Source organism: Coregonus lavaretus (assembly GCF_964263955.1).
Source record: "Coregonus lavaretus genome assembly, chromosome: 5".
In the NCBI taxonomy this organism is placed as follows: Eukaryota; Metazoa; Chordata; class Actinopteri; order Salmoniformes; family Salmonidae; genus Coregonus; species Coregonus lavaretus.
The window spans coordinates 15,379,940-15,403,180 of NC_139992.1; the positions used below are offsets into that span (position 1 = coordinate 15,379,940).

Here is a 23,241-nt window from a genome sequence, read left to right on the forward strand (position 1 = left end):
AAACAGAGACCGTGGAGCGTGTATTGATACAGTGTGGGCAGTATGAGAGAAAGACAGAGGCTGAGAGTATGAGGGAGAAGGGGGTACAGGAAATTAGTTTAAAGAGTATATTGAGTAGAAAGTCATGAGATATAGTCTCAAATATTTTGTTATCTTTTTTAAGAGCAATGGGGCTGACAGGTAGGATTTAGTTTCTCCCTGTCTCTGGTCCACACTTCAGTACAGTAGGTGGCGGTAATGCACCATAACGTTGGATGCCAACCACCGATAAACCCACCGAAGAAGAAGAAGAAGAAGAAGAAGAAGAAGAAGAAGATGGCTGCTTTCGAGAAAAGAGCAACAGATCATTTATCTGTTTACACAATGGAGTTGTTGGCCATACTATTGGCTGCAGAGTGGGTGGAGGAGGTGAGGCCATACAGGGTAGTCATCTGCTCTGACTCCAGTGCAGCCTATGCTACCCTCCAGTCCCTCGACTTCTTGGCGCTGACGGAAACATGGATTACCACAGAAAACACTGCTACTCCTACTGCTCTTTCCTCGTCTGATCATGTGTTCTCGCATACTCCAAGAGCATCTGGTCAGCGCGGCGGTGGCACAGGAATCCTCATCTCTCCCAAGTGGACATTCTCTCTTTTCTTCCTGATTCATCTGTCTATCTCCTCATTTGAGGAGAAGGACTTCTTTCTCCCCTCTCTCTCCAGATGAAATCTTGCGACTTGTGACGGCCGGCCGCCCAACAACCTGCCCGCTTGACCCTATCCCCTCCTCTCTTCTCCAGACCATTTCCGGAGACCTTCTCCCTTACCTCACCTTGCTCATCAACTCATCCTTGACCGCTGGCTATGTCCCTTCCATCTTCAAGAGAGCGAGAGTTGCACCCCTCCTCAAAAAACCTACACTCGATCCCTCCGATGTCAACAACTACAGACCAGTATCCCTTATTTATTTTCTCTCCAAAACTCTTGAGCGTGCCGTCTCTAGCAAACTCTCCTGCTATCTCTCTCAGAATGACCTTCTTGATCCAAACCAGTCAGGTTTCAAGACTGGTCATTCAACTGAGACTGCTCTTCTCTGTGTCACGGAGGCTCTCCGCACTGCTAAAGCTAACTCTCTCTCCTCTGCTCTTATCCTTCTAGACCTATCTGCTGCCTTTGATACTGTGAACCATCAGATCCTCCTCTCCACCCTCTCCGAGTTGGGCATCTCCGGCGCTGCTCACTCTTGGATTGCGTCCTACCTGACAGGTCGCTCCTACCAGGTGGCGTGGTAAGAATCTGTCTCCACACCACGTGCTCTCACCACTGGTGTCCCTCAGGGCTCAGTTCTAGGCCATCTCCTATTCTCTCTATACACCAAGTCACTTGGCTAGGTCATATCCTCACATGGTCTCTCCTATCATTGCTACGCAGACGACACACAATTCATTTTCTCCTTTCCCCCTTCTGATAACCAGGTGGCGAATTGCATCTCTGCATGTCTGGCAGACATATCAGTGTGGATGTCGGTTCACCACCTCAAGCTGAACCTCGGCAAGACGGAGCTGCTCTTCCTCCCGGGGAAGGACTGCTCGCCCCATGATCTCGCCATCACGGTTGACGACTCCATTGTGTACTCCTCCCAGAGTGCAAAGAACCTTGGCGTGACCCTGGACAACACCCTGTCGTTCTACGCTAACATCAAAGTGGTGACCCGATCCTGCAGGTTCATGCTCTACAACATTCGCAGAGTACGACCCTACCTTACACAGAAAGCGGCACAGGTCCTAATCCAGGCACTTGTCATCTCCCGTCTGGATTACTGTAACTCGTTGTTGGCTGGGCTCCCTGCCTGTGCCATTAAACCCCTACAACTTATCCAGAACGCTGCAGCCCGTCTGGTGTTCAACCTTCCCAAGTTCTCTCATGTCACCCCGCTCCTCCTCACACTATACTGGCTTCCAGTTGAAGCTTGCATCTGCTACAAAACCATGGTGCTTGCCTACGGAGCTGTGAGGGGAACGGCACCTCCTTACCTTCAGGCTCTGATCAGACCCTACACCCAAACGAGGGCACTATGTTCATCCACCTCTGGCCTGCTAGCCCCCCTACCGCTACGGAAGCACAGTTCCCGCTCAGCCCAGTCAAAACTATTTGCTGCTCTGGCATCCCAATGGTGGAACAAGCTCCCTCACGACGCCAGGACAGTGGAGTCACTGACCACCTTCCGGAGACACTTGAAACCCTACCACTTTAAGGAATACCTGGAATAGTATAAAAGTAATCCTTCTACCCCCCACCTCCCCCACCCCCCCATAAAAAAAAAGGAAGAAAAGTGGTTGTCCCACTGGCTATCAGAAGTTGAATGTCCTCGGGCCGAGAGAGAAGGAAGGAAAGTGTAGTCACAAGGCTGAGACTGGGACACACAAGGCTAAATAGTACATTGAAAGTGGTGGGGAAACATCCGACTGGGAGGTGTGATCATTGTCAGGAGGAGATAGAGACAGTGGAACATGTACTATTTCAGTGCCAGAAATATGTGAGAGAAAGGGAGCGATTGTTATTAGATTTGAGGAGTAATGGGGTTGAAGAGCCAGGATTAAGTGCACTGCTGGGGAAATCTTCAGGGGATGTAGTATTTAATTATGTATTTCGTTTCCTTAGGGAGACGAGATTATTGGGTAGGATTTAGACCTTCACCGTCTCTGGTCCACTCTCCAGTCCAGTTGGTGGCGGTAATGCACCTTAAAGTTCGTTGCCAACCGCCAAATAAATCCACAGAAGAAGAAGAAAAATAAAAAGAAGAAGAAGGAGGCTGCTTTCGATGGCGCTGAAAAGGGAGGAGTGGAGGGGTTACGCAGTTAGTTACATCACGGACAGGCCCTTGTCCCTGACGCTTTGGCGGGAGAAGCAAAAAAGTAGGAAGTGAAACTACAGCAGCAAAACTCAGCTGTAGCGTCATTCAAATATATCAAACGTGTACAAATTTAACTTGAAAATAGTGGGAAATGGATCCTGATATTTGCACCGACGAAGGCTGGACAAAAACGAAGGAGGCTGTCGCGCATTTTCGAAAACTTCTGCTGTGCTCAAAATGGTAAACACCCTACAGTTAGCTTGACTTATGAGCATGTTCGGCTGCTTGTTAGCTAACTAGTTAGCTTGTTGATGTCATTTATAATAGTAGTTAGATCTAATTTACATTATTATTTTCATGTCTTTGATACACTGTCATTACAGTTCAAAACTGATGAACGAACCCGTGTGCCTCGGAGTTTGTGAACATATGCTTTGCAGGTAAGTGGGTGAGTGGATAGCCGCGCATGCGCCGATGCAGTCCCTTTTGGAGTGGCTCACTTGGTAGAAGCAGATCGTTGCACTTTACTTGGCTTGTTCTTTTACTATCTTGAGGTTATCAATGGCTTGTGATTCTTTGTACTAACTACTAGGTCGTGTGCTGGTCCTCAAGCTGGAGTGGGGTGTGTGGTGTGTCACAGTCCTGCCTGGGTGAAAGACATCCAGATCAACAGACAGCTCAGCAATATCACAGAACTCTTTGGCAACCTAGACTCACTGCTCAATCCCACTGACTCCGATTACTCAGGTACGTTATTATTAGAATATAATAAATACTTTATTGTCCATTGGTTAGAATGGAAATGTGTCTGCTGCCTTTCACAACACCCCCAGATTATAATATTATAATGACCGTGACTTTCACTGAACATGATCATTAGGTCTCAGACACACCAATAGAGTTTGCTGGCCGAGAGTACTTAGAACCTCTGAACAGAGTACCAGCTGTAATTTGTGAACCGAGTACTTACCGATTGTTTGTTTTTTTACATGTAGAATCGGGTGAAAATGTCGGCAGTCAGACATAAAACACAGCGTGCTGAACGATTGGCAGACAAATGCTAGATCCATATTCAGTGCGATGTGCGCGAGCCTTAAGATAAAGGATTTACAGACAGCACTGAGCTCTTCCACAACCTAGACTGTTTATTCCTCTGAGGACAGGCAACATCTGACTGTGTCACTCAACATGATAATTATGACTATGCTTTCACTTTGTTTCCCCTGTAGGTAGGTACAACTTGTAGGATATGAATGAAAGTATTCATTGAAAGAAGACGAGTAGGCGGCCAGTACGGTGCAATAAACTTTAGTGAACTATTAACAGAATATATTTACAAAATAATACATATGGGAGCATTCAGCATAGTACGTCAGGATGCAGAACTGCAACGACTTGTGCGTCCTGATGTATAGTTACATAGGTAGGCCTATATCCCTTAGCATTAAGCACGAATGGCAGTATTACCATGTATTCCCTCTGTGATCCCCCCCCTCCCATCAGCTTACCTGTTAATGACAGTAATAATGCAATGTCATTATCTATGGTGGTGTTTAGCTTGTAGACCTGAGCTCTGACATACAGGGGTGATGGTCACGTTGTCGCAGTGGTAGAGGAACACACTGACTGGCAGCTACATGCCCCTCTGGGTCACCAAATTAGATACTAGCTAGCTTGATAGGCAGAACAGGCTGGGTATGTGACAAGCAAGGTCGCAACCAAAGGTGATACTAGTGGAATACAAATTGTGCCGTGACAAGGAAAGACAAAATTATAGTGCTACCTTACCGCTTGCTTTCACATATGCCATTATAGTCTTTGTCCTTGGTGAGTCGATTTGATGTGTGGTTTCAGTTTGTGTGTCCTAACAGTATTTTTCTCTTTCCTGTTCTCATTTCAGATGCCCTTCCCATTTCACCACCAGCGCAGTCAGATAAATCTGTCTTAAAGCACAAGAAGAACTTCAAGATCTGGTTTAGTCCCCGCAGCCGTAAGGTGCGCTGCCGAGTAGAGAAGCCTGCGGTAGTGCCTCTACCAGAGGTTGGGAGTGGGACTGTGAAAGCTGCTCCAAGACCTCCTGCGACACTACCTGAGTCTAAAGGCAAAGACCTGTCTGTCTTCAACTTCAACTCCTCCTCCCAAGACTCTGGTTCCTCCTCTCCTCAAAGGGTGACTAACAATGAAAAGAAGAAGAAAGCGACTAAGAAGACGAGAAATTGTGGTGGTGGTGGTGTCAGGAAGCCTGCAGCCGGGGGTTGGCAGAAACCAACCACGCATAAAGAAACCAAGCAGAATATCAAGACACAGAGGCTGGAGGCGATCAACCAGCAGTGGGGCTTTGCTGGAGAGAGGGGAGATGTCAGAGAGGAAGAAGAGCAGGTCATTACAGAGGAAGGAGAGCGCAGGTCTAGTAAAAGAGTTTCCTTCCAAAGCCCAGCCACCCTGCCTGCCACTGTGGAGCCCCAGAAGGAGGATCTCCATCAGGGGGACACCATCATCCTCAGCCCCAGCAGAAGCATCCTGAAGGTGGTTCAGCCAGGAGAGAACGTCCCACTCTCTGAGGACCAGGACGGTCCAAGCCCACACACCACCCCTTCTCAGCTGGATAAGCTATCTGCCAAGCAGCACTCCAAACCAAATGAAGAAACGACTACAAAGCCTGACCTGCCCTCCCCTCCTAAGCGCACTCCCAAAAGATCCTGTGTGGAAGAGAAAAACGTCTCACAGAGTACCCCAAAGAAACCCAAGGCATCTCCCGGCCAGTATAGACGCCCGGCAGTGGACAGGGTTGCACTCCCAGCCCTGCATACCCCTCCCTCGCCCTCCCTTGCTGCCAGCCCCAGACATGGTTGCACCCCCACCAGCACCAGGAGATCCAGAGGAGGAGAGCAGCAGCGGGGCTGCAGCCCATGTTCCCCAGCCCCCCTGGGGAAGAGGTCCCCAGGCAGACTGTCACAGAACAGCCCAGCGGTGGTGAAGAGAAACCACAAGGGAGAGACACCCCTACACCTGGCAGCAATAAAGGTGAGATTAACATGACATGGGTCACAGGCTCAGGGTCAGTTGTTAGAGACATGTCAACATGTAGCAGCTGATCCCAGACCTGCTGCTATTATCAATCATTCACAGCGTTGGGACTTTGATTACCTCGGGAGGATCCAGGTAGGGATTACAGCTGTGTTTACAGGGCCTATGTTAAGCTCTCAGGGCTGGGAATGGAATGCTTGTCTGATCAGCAAAGAGTAGTACTATGGGGCGTTAGAGAACCACACCGCACAACCAGGTAGATTTAGAAAGTCTGATTTAAGGTAGATTCACAACAAGGCACCCAGAAGAAAACCTTGGACTACAATAAAATACAAGAGTAACATAAAACCTGGGGACTATCTCTCTGATGGTGTTACTGTCTGCATCCCAAATGGCACCCTATACTTATGTAAAAGTACTGCACTTTATAGTGCTTAGGTTGCCATTTGGGACCCACACTGGTTGTGTGAATGGCATGTTCTCATGTCTCTAGTAACTGACTCTGTACCTGTGAACCTGATTGATGATAGCTGCAGGCCCCATGATGCCTGTGTAGGATCAGCTGCTGTGTTTGGAGAGCATGTTGACATATCTCTAACACCTGACCGTAGACATGTGGTCTGATGCATCTTTTTTCAACCTCACAGAGTAATTGATTGATAATAGCAGCTGGTCTAAGATGAGTTTGGATCAGCCACTGTGTTTGGATGGCATGTTCATACCTTTAACAACTTACATTAAACCTGTGGCCTGTCTCTCTCACTCTCGCAGGGTGATGTGAAGACAGTGAAGGAGCTCCTAGACCAGGGGGCTGACCCCAACCTGAAAGACAATGCTGGATGGACACCGCTGGTGAGTGAAGCCTTGTCTCCTCAGTCTCTCCCTGTCTAGACAGCAGATACAACCAACCATCTACATCAGGGGACAGATAGGAATGCAGGGCAGGGGTATCAAACTCATTTTGCCCTGGGGGCTGCATTCGGTCTTTAGCGAGGTCCGCAAGGCCTCATTGAAAATTGGTTATATTTCCTCGCCGTCCAAATTTGTTTTTGAAATTTCTGATGCTCCCTGACTATCTTTCATTTCAGTGATTATTAGCGGGCTGGACACAGTTTCAATTTGGCTTTAGTCAATTTAAAGTATATTGAGTTCGTTCCTCCCCAACATTTTTTGTAAAAAAAGATTGCTCAAACCACCCATGGCCGGATTGGACCCCCTTTGGCACCCCTGACCCCCTTTGGCACCCCTGTTCTACATGTTGGTATAGCATGCCAGTCTTTAACTTTGCCCTGCCGGATAGAAGAGCTGTTATACATAAGCATACAGTATTACTAATCTATGACTTTTGGCATTTTGGCAAATTCTACTTCCCCAGAGTCCGATGAACTTGTGGATACCATTTTTATGTTTCTGTGTCCAGTATGAAGGAAGTTAGAGGTAGTTTCATGAGCCAATGCTAACTAGTGTTACCCATAGACTTTGTCTTATTGCGCTAAATATTCAAGTGAAATGCACCTTTTTATAATGTCATCAGTGCTAGTAATATATGTATTACATAGTAATAGGAGACAGTATGTAAGAGGAAGTTTGCAGTTACTGTATAATGTATGTAATAACGCTGGTCCTGTGTTGCAGCATGAGGCATGTAACCTGGGCCACCAGGGTGTAGTGGAGGTCTTGGTGGAGAGGGGAGGGGTGCTGTTGAACACACCAGGCTATGAGAACGATTCTCCTCTACACGACGCTGTCAGGAACGGACATACTGGCATCGCCATGCTTCTGCTGCAGCACGGGGCTTCACAGAGCGTCTTGTGAGTATGAATGAATTTATGTATTCTTTTTTTACATTTTAGTCATTTAGCAGACGCTCTTATCCAGAGCGACTTACAGTTAGTCCATACATTCTTTTTTTATTTTTCATACTGGCCCCCCGTGGGAATCGAACCCACAACCCTGGCGTTGCAAACGCCATGCTCTACCAACTGAGCTACATCCCTGCCGGCCATTCCCTCCCCTACCCTGGACGACGCTGGGCCAATTGTGCGCCGCCCCATGGGTCTCCCGGTCACGGGACTCTTGTGGCCCGTCCCACATGGCATTATGCACATTAATATGGTAGAGTGTATTGTGAGTATGGCAGACTGCACGCAGTTATCCACAGTGAAACCCTTAGTCACATATGTGACCGGTTACAGGATCTGAGGCGTTTGCCATTGCCCCAACTGTAGACCAGGCGTTTTTAGAGCTGCAAGTTGTCATTGTTGCCTTACAAAAATCCCTGGTTAGTTTCAAACTTGTACTTAATGTCGGCAAGACTAAATATACGTTCTCTAATTCTTGCAAAAAATATTCAGATGGACTACATATTTATTAATTGATTGATTCTCCCAAAGATCAGGTTCCCGCCTATAAATATCTGGGCTTTTGGATTGACAAGGATATATATTTTTTTTAAACATACTGGTGAGCTACAGTATGTAGTACAGTAGTTAAACGGCAAAGATTTAAAGTGGGCTTCTTTTTTAGAAATAGATCTTGCCTCCCTCTAAACAGCAGGAAGCAGATTGTACAGTCAACTTTCCTGCTAGTTCTTGACTATGATGACACCATTTACCAGAATGCAGCAGCCACTACTCTTAAACCTTTGGATGCCGTCTACCATAGCGCCCTTCGCTTTATCACAGGTGACAGTTGTAATACTCATCACTGCATCCTGCATCAAAAGGTTGGCTGGTCCTCATTAAAGTCCCGTAGATCACTTCACTATTCTCTTTTTGTTTACAAAGCTCTACTACACAAGCTTCCAACTTACCGAACTTCGTTGTTGAAGTATAAAAACATGAGATACCAAACCTTTCACAGGGTTAACTCTTGATGTTCCTCATGTCTCCACCGAATTAGGTAAATCCGCTTTTAGTTTTAATGCACCTCACTGCTGGAACAATTTGCAGAACTCATTACAATTGGATGTTCTGGTGCTGCTAGGGGAGTTTAGGGTGTTGATTGAGGACCTAGTAGCTAAGGAATGTAACTGTTTTTCTTAAATTTGATGTTTTGGTTGCTGTTTTGTTTTATATTCTGTTGGTGGTTGTATTGCTGAGATCAGAGCACCCTTGGGAATGAGACCCTGGTCTCAATGGGTTTTTTCCCTGAATAAATCAACGATGATGATGATTCGTTTTTGCAGAAATGCCTTCTTGAACATGGGATCTTTTATGTTCCTTAATTACTAACTTGTATGGGATCCGTAAATCAGCCTAGGGAGAAAGACCGGATCCTCGCTAGTCATGATTGGTTGAGATAATGGAGTGGTTGGACATGCCAAGAGATTAGTCCTGATTGGTCTGCATGTCACAGACTTCTGTCTATAACAGAATTGGCTCTTCCCTGGTCAGTATATAGATCATCTTTGATACCACAGATGTATGGAATGATATAGCTATGGACAACTGCAAAAGTGTTGCTACAGCTCTCAAAAACATTGCTGCCCTGAATTTTGCTGGTTTTAATTAGAGAGACTACTTTCTGGAGGACAATTCCATGCTGACTCACATGCGTTTACATGTGTGGGTGGGGTGTGTAAACGAAGAGTTCTCTATCATAACTCTTTCAAAGGGCATTTTCTCCTACTTGTCTTTTTAAGTGGGATAACAAGTGAATCAACTTTTAAAGCAGCATAACTTTCCCATGTTTCCTCCAACTACGGTGTACGAGAACATTTTGAAGCACTGAGTCTTTACTTTTATTTTATTTCTCTATTTAACCAGGAAGGGCTCATTTTGAGATTTGAAATCTCTTTTTCAAGAGCGTCCTGGCCAAGATAGGCAGCACCAAGTCATTACACAATTACAGACAGACAACATGAAAAACTACAAGTAATCTAGTAAAAAAATAGAAATCACAGGAGTATAACGAAATCATAAAACAGCAAATTAAAAACATTGATACGTCAAGGAATCAGCAACAATCCTTCATCAATTATTTAAAAACACCAATCGGGACAAGTTCTTCCAGTTTCAAACTATTTTGAAAGGCGTTCCAAGCCGATGGCGCAGAGTACATAAAAGCCCTTTTACCAAATTCAGTTCGGACATTTGGAACAGTTAGCAGGATAAAGTCCTGTGAACGAAGGGAGCACCCACCACATTTCTGAAGAGTAAAAATGCCCAAATAAAATGGTAGTAAACCCAAAATGGCTTTGTAAATAAAAGTATACCTTTTCACCATACTCTGCACACTCTGCTTGGCAAAAATTACACCTAATCCTGTGTATAGTAGAAGTGGCCCATTCTGTAGGAAACCACAGATATAAGATCAACGTATTCAACGTGACAGCACCAGACTGTTGGCCTACCTCACCAGTCACAAATACCGTGAGTTCATTTTGCATGACGTGCAGTAGCGGACAGCCGGAGTCACAATTATACACTGCTCAAAAAAATTAAGGGAACACTAAAATAACACATCCTAGATCTGAATGAATGAAATAATCTTATTAAATACTTTTAACTTTACATAGTTGAATGTGCTGACAACAAAATCACACACAAATTATCAATGGAAATCAAATTTATCAATCCATGGAGGTCTGGATTTGGAGTCACCCTCAAAATTAAAGTGGAAAACCACACTACAGGCTGATCCAACTTTGATGTAATGTCCTTAAAACAAGTCAAAATGAGGCTCAGTAGTGTGTGTGTGGCCTCCACGTCCCTGTATGACCTCCCTACAACGCCTGGGCATGCTCCTGATGAGGTGGCGGATGGTCTCCTGAGGGATCTCCTCCCAGACCTGGACTAAAGCAATGGGGATGGGGAACGGGCGGGCCAGTCCATAGCATCAATGCCTTCCTCTTGCAGGAACTGCTGACACACTCCAGCCACATGAGGTCTAGCATTGTCTTGCATTAGGAGGAACCCAGGGCCAATCGCACCAGCATATGGTCTCACAAGGGGTCTGAGGATCTCATCTCTGTACCTAATGGCAGTCAGGCTACCTCTGGCGAGCACATGGAGGGCTGTGCGGCCCCCCAAAGAAATGCCACCCCACACCATGACTGACCCACCGCCAAACCGGTCATGCTGGAGGATGTTGCAGGCAGCAGAACGTTCTCCACGGCGTCTCCAGACTCTGTCACATGTGCTCAGTGTGAACCTGCTTTCATCTGTGAGGACCACAGGGCGCCAGTGGCGAATTTGCCAATCTTGGTGTTCTCTGGCAAATGCCAAACGTCCTGCACGGTGTTGGGCTGTAAGCACAACCCCCACCTGTGGATGTCGGGCCCTCATACCACCCTCATGGAGTCTGTTTCTGACCGTTTGAGTAGACACATGCACATTTGTGGCCTGCTGGAGGTCATTTTGCAGGGCTCTGGCAGTGCTCCTCCTGCTCCTCCTTGCACAAAGGTGGAGGTAGCAGTCCTGCTGCTGGGTTGTTGCCCTCCTACGGCCTCCTCCATGTCTCCGGATGTACTGGCCTGTCTCCTGGTAGCGCCTCCATGCTCTGGACACTACGCTGACAGACACAGCAAACCTTCTTGCCACAGCTCGCATTGATGTGCCATCCTGGATGAGCTGCACTACCTGAGCCACTTGTGTGGGTTGTAGACTCCGTCTCATGCTACCACTAGAGTGAAAGCACCGCCAGCATTCAAAAGTGACCAAAACATCAGCCAGGAAGCATAGGAACTGAGAAGTGGTCTGTGGTCACCACCTGCAGAACCACTTCTTTATTGGGGGTGTCTTGCTAATTGCCTATAATTTCCACCTGTTGTCTATTCCATTTGCACAACAGCATGTGAAATGTATTGTCAATCAGTGTTGCTTCCTAAGTGGACAGTTTGATTTCACAGAAGTGTGTTTGACTTGGAGTTACATTGTGTTGTTTAAGTGTTCCATTAATTTTTTTGAGCAGTGTAGTTGGACAGCCGGACACTGATTAGTTGTTTGATGGTCAAGTCATGTGACCTCATGGGGCGGGTAGGGGCAGAATACATCAGTGGGGTGGGAAGGGGCTGGTGTGTGTGAGGACGCTCGCATATTATTTGATGCTGATCGACGGACGATCGTTAACGGAGAGCTGAAGGAACGATTATCTATTTTTCTCTATCTTCTCTCTCGCTATCCTTTCATTTATCTTTTTCCCCTCTATCTTTTTTCTCTCTCCGTCCCTCCTCTTTTCCCCACTTCTCATCATGTTGATGTGCTGTAGTGGTTGGCCCCCGGGTCCTTGGCGACGGAGGTTAGCGACAGCAGGTTTACCCTGCCTTCCTGCTAGTCGTCTGCAAGGCAAAAGAGACAATCTGTCATGATGCCACAAGAAAAATGCAACCCTTCCCCGTCACATACTATCAATTGTCTCCACACACAAACACACACAGGGATGAACACACGCTGCCTCGCACACACAGTCTTGTATAACTAATCTTGTGGTGACACACAATTCAGTCCCATTCAAAATCCTATTTTCCCTAACCCCAAAACCTAACCCTAGTACATCATATAACATTATTACACCACTACATATCTACAATACAAAATGTATAACACCACCATACAACAATATTACAATGTACGTGTGTGTGCTAGCGCTTGTATGCGTGTGTCTGTACCCTTTGTGTAAGTCTCTTCACAGTCCCCGCTGTTCCATTAGGTGTATTTTTACTCAACTTGCTCAATTTCCGCATTATTCATTACAAGATTTAGTTGAGGTTTAGGGTTTAGTGAATGATTGGTCCCAAATACAATGCTTTTTGTTTTTGATTGCACTCTGCTTTTAACTTGCAAGCCCTATCCAACAGGGCAGTATTCAATATGAAAAGGTGTATAACGTTAAACAAAAGAACACGAGAGATGGATATATTTTGTTCAAAAAATGTAAGATAAATGCCAAAAGAATGTGCGTGTTTGCCAGGGATGGAGGCACGTATTGTCTGTTAATGCAGATGACATGCCTCTCTCCCAGCACTCCCAGACACAAGGTGTTCTGGGGGCATTCACAGCTGATTGCCTTGCTTCCCCAGCTGCACTGAGAGCTGCACAAAGCCATGCATCGGGTTTCTGGTACCTCGTCTGTCTGTCGTTGTCTTGGCTTGGATCCTCACATGTATCAGGATCAATAAAAGATGATCTCAATGGGGTATTTACTTACAGATATAACTAACAAAACATCTGGCCTATTCATTTCTAGCAAGGTTTGTCAAATGTAGATGGAGGAAATTTGAGCAGTTTTTTATTTTGGGGGGGACAAAACACTATGCAACTACTGTGATCTGCATTCAGATCTGAATTTATAAATTTAATGAATTTTCACTTATCAGTATGAAAGGCTTGGTTTCAGTGGTTACCCACACCCCTTAGATACACACACTACACCACCTACCCAAAGCAATTTTCCATGCATTTCACTTTTATTTAGCTGTTCTGTTGGTGTGCTGTTCCATAAACCAAAACGATGCACTTCCTTTCAGTGGGAATGTGTGTGTGTCTATCTGTGCGTGTTTTTGTGCATGTGTACGTATGCGCGTCTACAGTATGTGTCTGTGCATGTGCGTGCATGCATGCACATTTGTGTGTTTATCTCTGTGTAGGTGGGCGGGGGAGGGTTAGGAATCCAATTGAAATATTTTATGGACCATTGGACCTATTAATTGTCCCCCAGGTGTTATCTTTGCTGACGCCTAATCTTTATGCACCAACCTGTTCTTCTTCTCCTCCTTTTTCTCATCCCTTCTTCCCCTCCTCATTCAGGAAAGTGCTGTTTCACTTTGTCTTCTGTGTCTGTGTCTCGGCGCTGCATTGCTGTTCACTGGATCCTCATAGCCCTATGTAAATCCATGCACTAATGTCTTGTATCATATTGTCACCGAGTGAGTTTGTTACCATCCATGTCGGTATAACCCTAATCTTGGCACCCAGAACGATGCATTACTCTCCAGCTACTAGATGGTACTAGTCTGTCACAAGAGACAAGTGTAGCAGGATACCCAGACAGTGTTGACATGGTTCAGGTTTGTGACGGAGACGGTCTGTATCTCTGTCTAACAGGAATATGTTTGGCCTTCGCCCTGTGGACTACGCCGTGAGCCCAGAGATGCAGGCAATCCTTCGGGCGGCCTCTGAAGGACCCCACCCAGTCAACTCACCTCTCAGTCTTCCACCCAGCCTCAATAAGGTATGGCCATCAGCCCATCACTGTTCTCACACACAATCAATGTTACATCAACCATTACCTTCTAGCACTGCATGCACTTTTCCCAAACTATGGAAAGAGCAGGAAGTTGTGGTTTTATTTTATACCTTTTTTATTTATCTATTTATTATATACTATAAGTTGCAAGAGTGCAACAATCTAAAATCCGTTGTTTAAAACCCATGGTGTGTGTCTGTGTTGTGTTACAGGCCAGTGAAGGTGTGAGACGGGAGGAACAGGTAGTTGTACTGGGCAGTAAACTGTCCCAGTCCCAACAGACCCGGCTGGCCAAACTGGGACAACTACTGGGAGGAAAGAGGGCAGACGCCTTCTCCTGCTCAGGTAACTTACCTTTCCACTATACCTGTACCTATCTACCCATCCACTGCCACAACACATTTGATACTAGCCTGGTCCCAGATATTTTAGTTCTGTCATGCCAAATCCTATGGCAAACATTTGTTTGGCATGTCAACGACCAAATAGGAGTTGGCAATTCAACACAAAAAGATCTGGGTCCAGGCACATTTTTGGACTTTCTTCTGGGTTACTCCCAACCACTCTAGTCTTGATTAAGACACAGAAGACTCACATTTGTAGTAGTATGAAAGGGGTGCAACATCACTTATTACATACAGGTAGCTACCTTTTTGGAGCTTTGCAAGTCTTAGTGGTACAGAGTAACAGGGAAGGCAGTTGGAACAGAGGACAGGGCTGAATGCCTGTAAAGTAAGTGAAGTAATTTCTCATAAGCTGTTTGTGACTTATGTTGTGATGAACTTTAGTTTCTCTCTCTCTGTCTCATTCTGTTTTCAGGGCTTTGGGTAGTAAAGACTTCAGTGTCTGAGTGTCTCCTATTATTTAAAGTGAAGGCAGAGCAAAGCTCCACAGCATGTAAATCACAGAGTTTAGCCCCGAGAAACAATTAAGGTCATTTTGCAGACTGTCAGCCACAGAGTCTTGTTGACTGAAGAGACTGCATTTTTTATTATAAGAATGTCTCATTGTCTAAGCCTGGTGTGAATGAGGCTGATTCTACCCACGCCTGTGTTGCAATCACTCACAACAAGGACATTGCCAAGCTTTTTATTAAAATGTTTTGGAGAAGGCTGTTCTATGAAAAATTGTATTCAACTGTCTATTTCTATTCAGTAGGCCAACATTTATATTACATTTTATTATCAGAATGTAACTGTTATAAACAGATACGAAACCAATTGAATGCACTGGCATGTACTTGATGTGTACTAACCTAATCCATGCAATGGCAGACATTAGTTGATGTGTGCTGTATCCATCACTACCCATGCACTAATACACATTGTGAATGGTAGCTCTTTGGATGACATCCAGTTCTTCTTCTCCCATTCCTCTAGTCACCCATGTGGTGGTGTCAGACGGGCCGATGCCCGCCACTCTGTCCACTCTCCTGGGTCTCCTGAACGGCTGCTGGGTCCTCAACTTTAGCTGTAAGTAACTTTCACCTCTACCTCCTAGGCCTACAGTAGCCTGGTCTACAACTCTGCCTCTTACCATACCTTCGGCCTATATGAACTTAAGTCTAATTATCTTAAGTATCTTATTATTCTTATACAGGCTGCATCCCAAATGGCACCCTTTTCCCCCTTACATTAACTGTGGCCTTTGACCTTGGTTCTGCACTGCTTCTTTCAAATGTGTGTCTATGTATGGTTAATGTATTCTAATGAGAAATATGATTATACTGTAAAACTGTCCATATACTGTGTTACAAAATGTACATGGATACATTGAGCATGCATAGTATATCATTTCAAACCCTTACATTTTTACATGATCGACGAGATCAGGCATTCAGAGTTATACTCTACCCTCAAGTTTGCTTTAAAGGAGTATGGATTCGTACTCCATAACTATCTAGATGGAGAAATATGCCTACCTTTATTCATCTTCCCTTGCATTATCTCTCATGTGTTTCCTTGGTTTTGGAAGAAATGTGTTTGCTTTTGTACTTTGTCTTTTATCTTCTTTATTCTATGCTATGCAGTGTCCTGAGAGGCATGAAGGGTTTGTGCAACATGAAATTGTAGATATTAAATGTACATGTTGGGCATACAGGCAAATACAGGAAATTGGGGGGTTTGTGAATTGTCAGCGGACCTAGACGTCAAAATGGGTAGAAATCAAAGAAGGAAACACTCTTCTCTTGTGTTTGATTCCTACAGAGGTGAATTTTTTTTTTTTTTTTTTTTGCAGTCTATTCCTAGTGGCAACAGTAAAATACACTAGATATTCACAGGCAGTCTACCTCAAAAGGGAAAAAAGTGACTGACTGTCATCAAGGTGTCTGGTGTGTGTGTGCTAGTGTACTGTGTGTGTGTGTGTCTTTTTAGGATTGAGCACATTTTATTATTCCCAACACCTCACTCTCCTCCATGGAGGATGAACACTTGACACAGCCTGTCTACCCTCAACAACAAGTGTGCCACACTCCTTCCCTCTCTGTCTGTCCCTCTTTCCATGTACCCCAGTCACCCCACTCTCCATCCCTCTCCCTCTCTGTCCCTCTTTCCTTCTTCTCTCCTCCTACATCTCCAAGAATCGAATTAGCTGATATCCTAATGTCTCCTCTGCTAACGGTGGTGGTGGCGGCAGGGCTAACTAGCTGGCCCTATCGTCCGGAGCAGAGCGGAGTGGGAGCCGGGATTAACCCCGGTATCTCTTTCCCCCTGCCGAGGCCTCGCAGGGTCTCTCCAAATGAAAGCAGCAATTAAGGGGGATGACTAAATGTAATTATGCCTGATGACTGCTATGGACACTGTGTGTCAGACAGTGTTGTGCGACTGTGTAGTGTGAGTGTGCATGTGGTCACATGGGAACTGTCCTCATGAGAAAAGACATTGTAGCCGCTACAGTTAAGCAGTGATCAAGATGGCACTGTTGTATTGATAGCACATATCATGCCAGGCACAATGGCATCATGAGACATTAAAATGGAAACACTTGGTTACCTTGCAGATTGTCATTAAGCTTTAGCGTATGTTATTTGCATGGAGTAACTAATGTCCATAAATTACCCCAACCAACGGAAAAGTTTAATGTAACCCTCACTCCCCTTGAAATGCTTATTTTACTAGAGTAAGGGTTGTCTGAAATTGTATTTTATTTCCTATATAGCACATTTATATAGGGGATAGTGCCATTTTGGATGCAGCCAATGTCCATAAATTACCCCAACCAATGAAAGAGTTTAAAGCAACCCTCACATTTTAGCCCTGACTGTGCTGTGCATCTGTCATCCAAACCTCTCTTGGCACAAAGAGGTCTCTCAGTGCTGTGCAACACAACAACCCAAATATTGTTTTTACAATCGATAATGTAATAATGGAGCATTTACCTAGTCTCAGACAGTACTATTCAAGTTCTGTTGTCTGGTACCGTTGGAGAAAACCTTCCTCTTGTCTGTGGCACCACAGGGAGGGGGAAAACATGTGTGACATTATAGTAAGAAATGAAAGGGGGCGATAGATTAGAGAGAAGTGAAGAGTGGAATAAGGTGGATGTGTGTATTGAACTCCTGCTACTGGGGGCCATATGTAGTCAGTGGTTGGAAGCGCTACTACTAGACCAGATCCTGGTACTCAATTTGTTTTCAAGCGCTATGTGGGAAATTCACTGCTTTGGTACACGGTTCATTTCTTACACGTGGCGAGAAGGAGATACTACGCCAAAGCGCGCCGTATTTCAATCTGTGTTGCATCATTCGTCCTATAGGGCAAGTGTGTTGAGGGCATTCAACTCTTTATCACACTGTTCTTTAATTTCTCAAATGGTTTCTTCACATACGTAGGACTTGTCCATGGTTACATACTGTAGCGATGATCTGTAAGAGTGTGTGGTAGGGATGTGACAAATGGAGAAAAAAAATTCCTAACTTTTTAAACAGCCATTAAAAACAAAAATGAGTTTTGTTAAAACGATAAGAAATTCACATATGAATTCCCAATGCTGCTGCTAGCAACAGTTTGGGTCTCACAGTGCTTCCCTTTCAGATGATTCAGCATTGCACCTGTACCACCATTACTTTACCTCAATTCCACCTCGCAAAGTTTGCATTTCCTTCTCAAAGTATTGCCATACAGGACTTTGCTGCTTTTGCTTGCCTTTCTCTGCCATTTTTCCAACTGTTAACGACGATGACATAGTGGTGGAGAGTCTCTACTCCAAAATAATTGATTCCTCGACTCCTTGCAAGTCGACTCCCATTTCTGAGTGTCAAGATTCCGCTAGGAAACGACTCCTAAGAGTCAGTGTTTTTGGACCGGAGGAGACTGATTAGTTGCCGTATTTCCGAGAACACAAACTCACATCTTTCATAGCGAGCTAGCAAGGGACAGAGCGAGAGGGGAGGGGCACAGTATAAGCAGGTCGGCCACCAGGCAGACAGTCAGAACGGTGCACTAGGCCTATCTGTCGGCAATCATTGGTTTGCAATGTCTAAACTTCAGTAAAGCAGGGGCTATCATCAATGAATAGGCTAGATTATTGAGATGAGTGAGATACAGCACTTCGCTCTCAAAGTCACACACAGTATTGGCACGTGCACAGGTTCGCTTCACGCAGTTCACAGCATGGTAGCCAGGGCACCAGAGTCTCACGCTTCAATGCTCTTTTAGTTTTTTTGCGTATATTGACCCACTGCTGTTTTACTTTTTGTTCATCTACTTCATATCACCAAGTCTACATTCAAATTACACATTCAACTTTCCCCAAGCCTTTATAGCCTATTGTCTAATTAGGCTATAACACAGAAAATAATGTTTTGTGATAACCTGGGCGGCAGGTAGCTTAGTGGTTAAGAGCGTAGTGCCAGTAACCGAAAGGTCGCTGGTTCTAATCCCCGAGCCGACTAGGTGAAAAATCTGTCTGTGCCCTTGAGCAAGGCACTTAACCCTAATTGCTCCTGTAAGTCGCTCTGGATAAGAGCGTCTGCTAAATGACTAAAATGTAAATGTAATAACTGCACTGTGATTAAAACATTCTCGGTAAGGGATTTTTCTTAACTTTTAAGGAGCCCCATTTTGTTTTAACATTTAAACATTCACAACCTAGTGTGTGGTACTAACATAGCCACGGCCATGGGTTCATTTGACCGCAGGGATCTCATCTAGCTATTAAATAGGTTTTCAAGTTCTCTCCACTCATCTAAGCTACTGTTGTCTCTGTCCCTCTCTCTCTTTCTCTATCTCCCTCCCTCCCTCTTTCTTTCCTCACACAGGGGTAGAGGCGTGCCTGCAGGCAGATAGCTGGATTGCCGAGAGTGACCATGAAGCAGGAGAAGGACCACAACGCAGCCGCATTAACAGACACAGCCTGGTAGGTAACACACATAGAAAACAAAACAAAATGGAGGCAATGAACCGGCAAACTCAAACTCTGGAGAGTACCAGTTTACAGCAGGAAACAATTGAGTGCATTGATGCACTCAGTAGAGGGGCCTTCTGGCACCTGACTACACAGCCACTAAACTGATAAGAGTTTTGGAGAAGAAAAAAAAGCTACAATGATGGAGTATGGCTCTTGGGTTGGAAAGCAATGCCATTACAATGCAACCCCAATAGAATGGAATAGAATAGAATGCAATAGAGTAGATTGGAGTAGGGCTGGACGATATATCGAATTAATTAGAATTTATGTTTTTGAGTGATATTCCAAATGCCTGTATCACAGATTGAAGGTTTTTTGTATTTTTCGTTTGTCTGCTTGTTCTCATGTCTTTTTGGTCTTGTCTCGTTCGCTCCTTCTGTGCTGTGCACCTTCCCATTTACACCAGAAATCTGTATATAATGACGAGATGCTCATGTCTCCACCCTGACAATGTGAGTCTTTGTCCCAAAGGCGGGAAGGCAGGCGACAAGCTTAGGTTCAAAATAAGTGCATAGAAACACATTGGGCTTATTTTGGACAGATTTTGGCAAGTGTGAAACCTCTCGCTTTGCCTCTTTCTCCCAAGCCCCTCCCCCTAACACTCACAACAACAAAGATGAGAGATCACTTCATCCTCTCTGACAAACGGCTATTTGCATTTTGAGGTTTGGTCCAACAGAATTGGTCATATGGACACCGAAACACATGGAGACATTATTTTACTGGAACATAGGTGAAGTTAACCTTTCGAACCCTGTTTATGTTAAAAAATTTCGAGCACAGCAGACACTACTAAAATGGATGTACCAATGAACATTCATTTTGGAAAATGAATGCTCTGTTTGTTGTGCGCGCATTGCGGTGCCACGTATCGCTAGCAGCATTTTAGTCAAATAAAGATTGTTATACTAGCTGTTTAGTCTGTGATTTATAAATGTGAAATAAGCGTAAAACAAGTATATAAGGAATTGGCAACTCGTTCTCATTCTGAGAAATAAGGTAGGCCACTTGATTTCAACATCTGAACAAAGTGGACAGGCTAACATGCTGTTCAAACAGTTGTAGACGGACAGAAGGTTGTGTTCATAATGATTCAACTGTTTTGCCTTGTTAGCTGAATTCAGAGCTTGTGAAATGATATCTAGATCCAAGTTGGCTAAACTTGAAATATAAATATTTGCTGGCTACTCACTAGCACGTGGGCTTGTGCTTGAGAAATTGTTTATGAGACCAGTGTTAATTTTCTATAATGCCTGCTACATTATTAGTGAATGTGCATTATGCATGGTTCTGGTTAAATGTGTAACTAAAAGGGGATTTTTATAGACAGTCCTGAAATCCAGATCGGGTGATTATTGCAAAAAAAAGCAGGTACAACTATTTTGATTTAAATTATTAGTGGGTCTTATTGTTGTGGAAGGCATGTATTCAGCCTAGGTATAATTTCACAAGACTTTTTTTTAATGCAGTGTATTTTACCTTTTAATTGTACAACAAAGCTTATTTAGAGAGAACAAAATAAATCGAGATGTATATCGTGAATCGCCCATAAGTTTGAAATAATTGATTAGAGTTTTAGGCCATATTACCCAGTGGTGGAGTAGAGGAAGAACTGAAAGGTTGTGGCTGTGATGTAGCAGTGATTCAGCTGCATTTCAACTCATTACAGAACAAGGAGAAATTCTCTCTCTCTCTCTCTCTCTGTTGTCTGGACACTTTGTTCAGACACTAGGCTATTCTTAGTGGGACTTGATTCTATCCCGAGGCACTAGAATGGTTTCCATTTTTTAGGATCAAGGAAGAAGATACATTCTCTTTCTCCTCCCTCTGGATGCACAGGGCTTTGATGAATTTGTAAGGGCTTGTCTACCATAATTTACAAAATTCATGAAACAAATGAAACGGCCTCACTTTTCCTTGTTAGAGGACGACAAATACTTTGTTTAGTTTTCCTTGCAGTCCACATGTGTTTTTGTCTTAATAACCAGCTACAGTAAGTCAGTGAAAAGTTTATTTGACTTTAAAGCCTTCTCTTCCTATTTTATTCTACTGTATTTAACTCTACTCTTTGACTTTATTTTACTCTACTCTACAATACTCCTCATCTCTACCCCAGCTGCCCCCACTGTTGGACGGTTGTTTCTTCTACCTCATGGGCTCCTTCAGGAAGCCCCCCAGGGACGAGCTCCTCCAGCTGGTGAGAGAGGCAGGGGGCCAGGTCCTGACCCGACAGCCCAAACCAGACAGTGATGTGACCCAGACCCTGTCTGCTGCAGCCTACCACGCCTCTCCGGGCTCAGACCAGGCCCTGTGTACCCAGTACATCATCTATGATCCCCAGGGCTCTTACAGGCCCCCTAGGGTGAGGTTAGGAAAGGTGTGGTCAGCTCCATCTACATGGGTTGTAAACTGTATATCGGCCTTCCAGCTACTGCCAGTGCCTGAGCTTGAATCATAGACACATCTGGTGTGTATTCAGTGAGGTGAAACGTTCGCAACAATTCCGATAGAAATGTAATAAATAGTGTAATCATGATTGCCTATTCTACATGACAGACAATCATATCTGTTCTACACAATACGTTTCTATTTAAACGTTCTGTAACATTGCACCCTGGACTGTCTGTCTCCCACCTGAATATCAAGGTCTAATCAGAACACACAGACAGCTGTGGTTGTAGAACTATAACCTTGACGTAATAGAGATTGGGGACTGACTGTGGCCGTACAGCCTCTGATGCCTATGTGGATTTGGCCTTATATACCCACCTACCACAAGCCATGACTTGTTGTTCTTAAAGTTTTGTACCTGTAGTTCAAAGATAAGCTAATGAAGTGTTTCTTTATGTTGATATTTTTATCCCTGCTCAATGACGATAGAAGATTATAAACATTTCAGCACTTTTCAGTGTTTTGAATGAAGGAGTGGAAAATCAACTTCTTTCTCCTACTGAGACTCTTTATAATGTCTGTGCTTTTGAGGATACCCTTTTCTTTGAATGTCTTTCAAACTGAATTGTGACCGCCTCTATTCTCAATTTTCTATGAGTTGTTCTGCAATTTTCTTAAAAAAAGAAAAATGATGAAACACTGCCTTTTATTAATACTAACGTCACCTCCTCCCGCTGCTGCACACAGTTTTCTGTTTGGGCTTTTGAGAATGAATGGTATTCTATGAAATAAACACCATTGTTGCAGCAAAACAATTACTAACTCTAATTTATCTTAATTATATACACTGAGTGGACAAAACATTAAGAACATCTGCTCTTTCCATGACATAGACTGACCAGGTGAATCCAGGTGAAAGCTATGATCCCTTATTTATGTCACTTGTTAAATCCACTTCAATCAGTGTAGATGAAGGGGAGGAGACAGGCTAAAGAAGGATTTTTATGCCTTGAGACGATTGAGGATGAATGGGCAAGACAAAATATTTGAACGGGGTATGGTAGTAGGTGCCTTTCTTGATACACACAGGAAACTGTTAAACGTGAAACCCAGTAGTGTTGCAGTTCTTGACACACTCAAACCGGTGCGTTTTGAGTGCGTCAAGAACTGCAACGCTGCTGGGTTTTTCACATTCAACAGTTTCCCGTGTGTATCAAGAATGGTCCACCACCCAAAGGACATCCAGCCGAGTGTGGGATGCATTGGAGTCAACATGGGACAGCATCCCTGTGGAACGCTTTCGACCCCTTGTGGTCCATGCCCCGACGAATTGAGGCTGTTCTGATGGCAAAAGGGGGTGCAACTCAATATTATGAATTTTATGGCGAGAAG

At 44.5% G+C, this 23,241-nt stretch overlaps 1 protein-coding gene across 1 annotated transcript; it reads left to right on the top strand.

The window, feature by feature from the left end:
* The first annotated feature begins 2,779 nt into the window (after positions 1–2,779).
* Positions 2,780–22,657, top strand: LOC311128945 (BRCA1-associated RING domain protein 1-like). Its single transcript, XM_084161182.1, has 11 exons — positions 2,780–3,075; positions 3,219–3,275; positions 3,428–3,582; positions 4,736–5,859; positions 6,634–6,714; positions 7,498–7,673; positions 13,908–14,034; positions 14,262–14,394; positions 15,429–15,521; positions 19,310–19,407; positions 21,575–22,657. The coding sequence occupies exons 1-11, from the start codon at positions 2,987–2,989 to the stop codon at positions 21,914–21,916; spliced, it is 2,475 nt and encodes an 824-aa protein (XP_084017308.1). The 5' UTR covers positions 2,780–2,986; the 3' UTR covers positions 21,917–22,657.
* Positions 22,658–23,241: the final 584 nt, after the last annotated feature.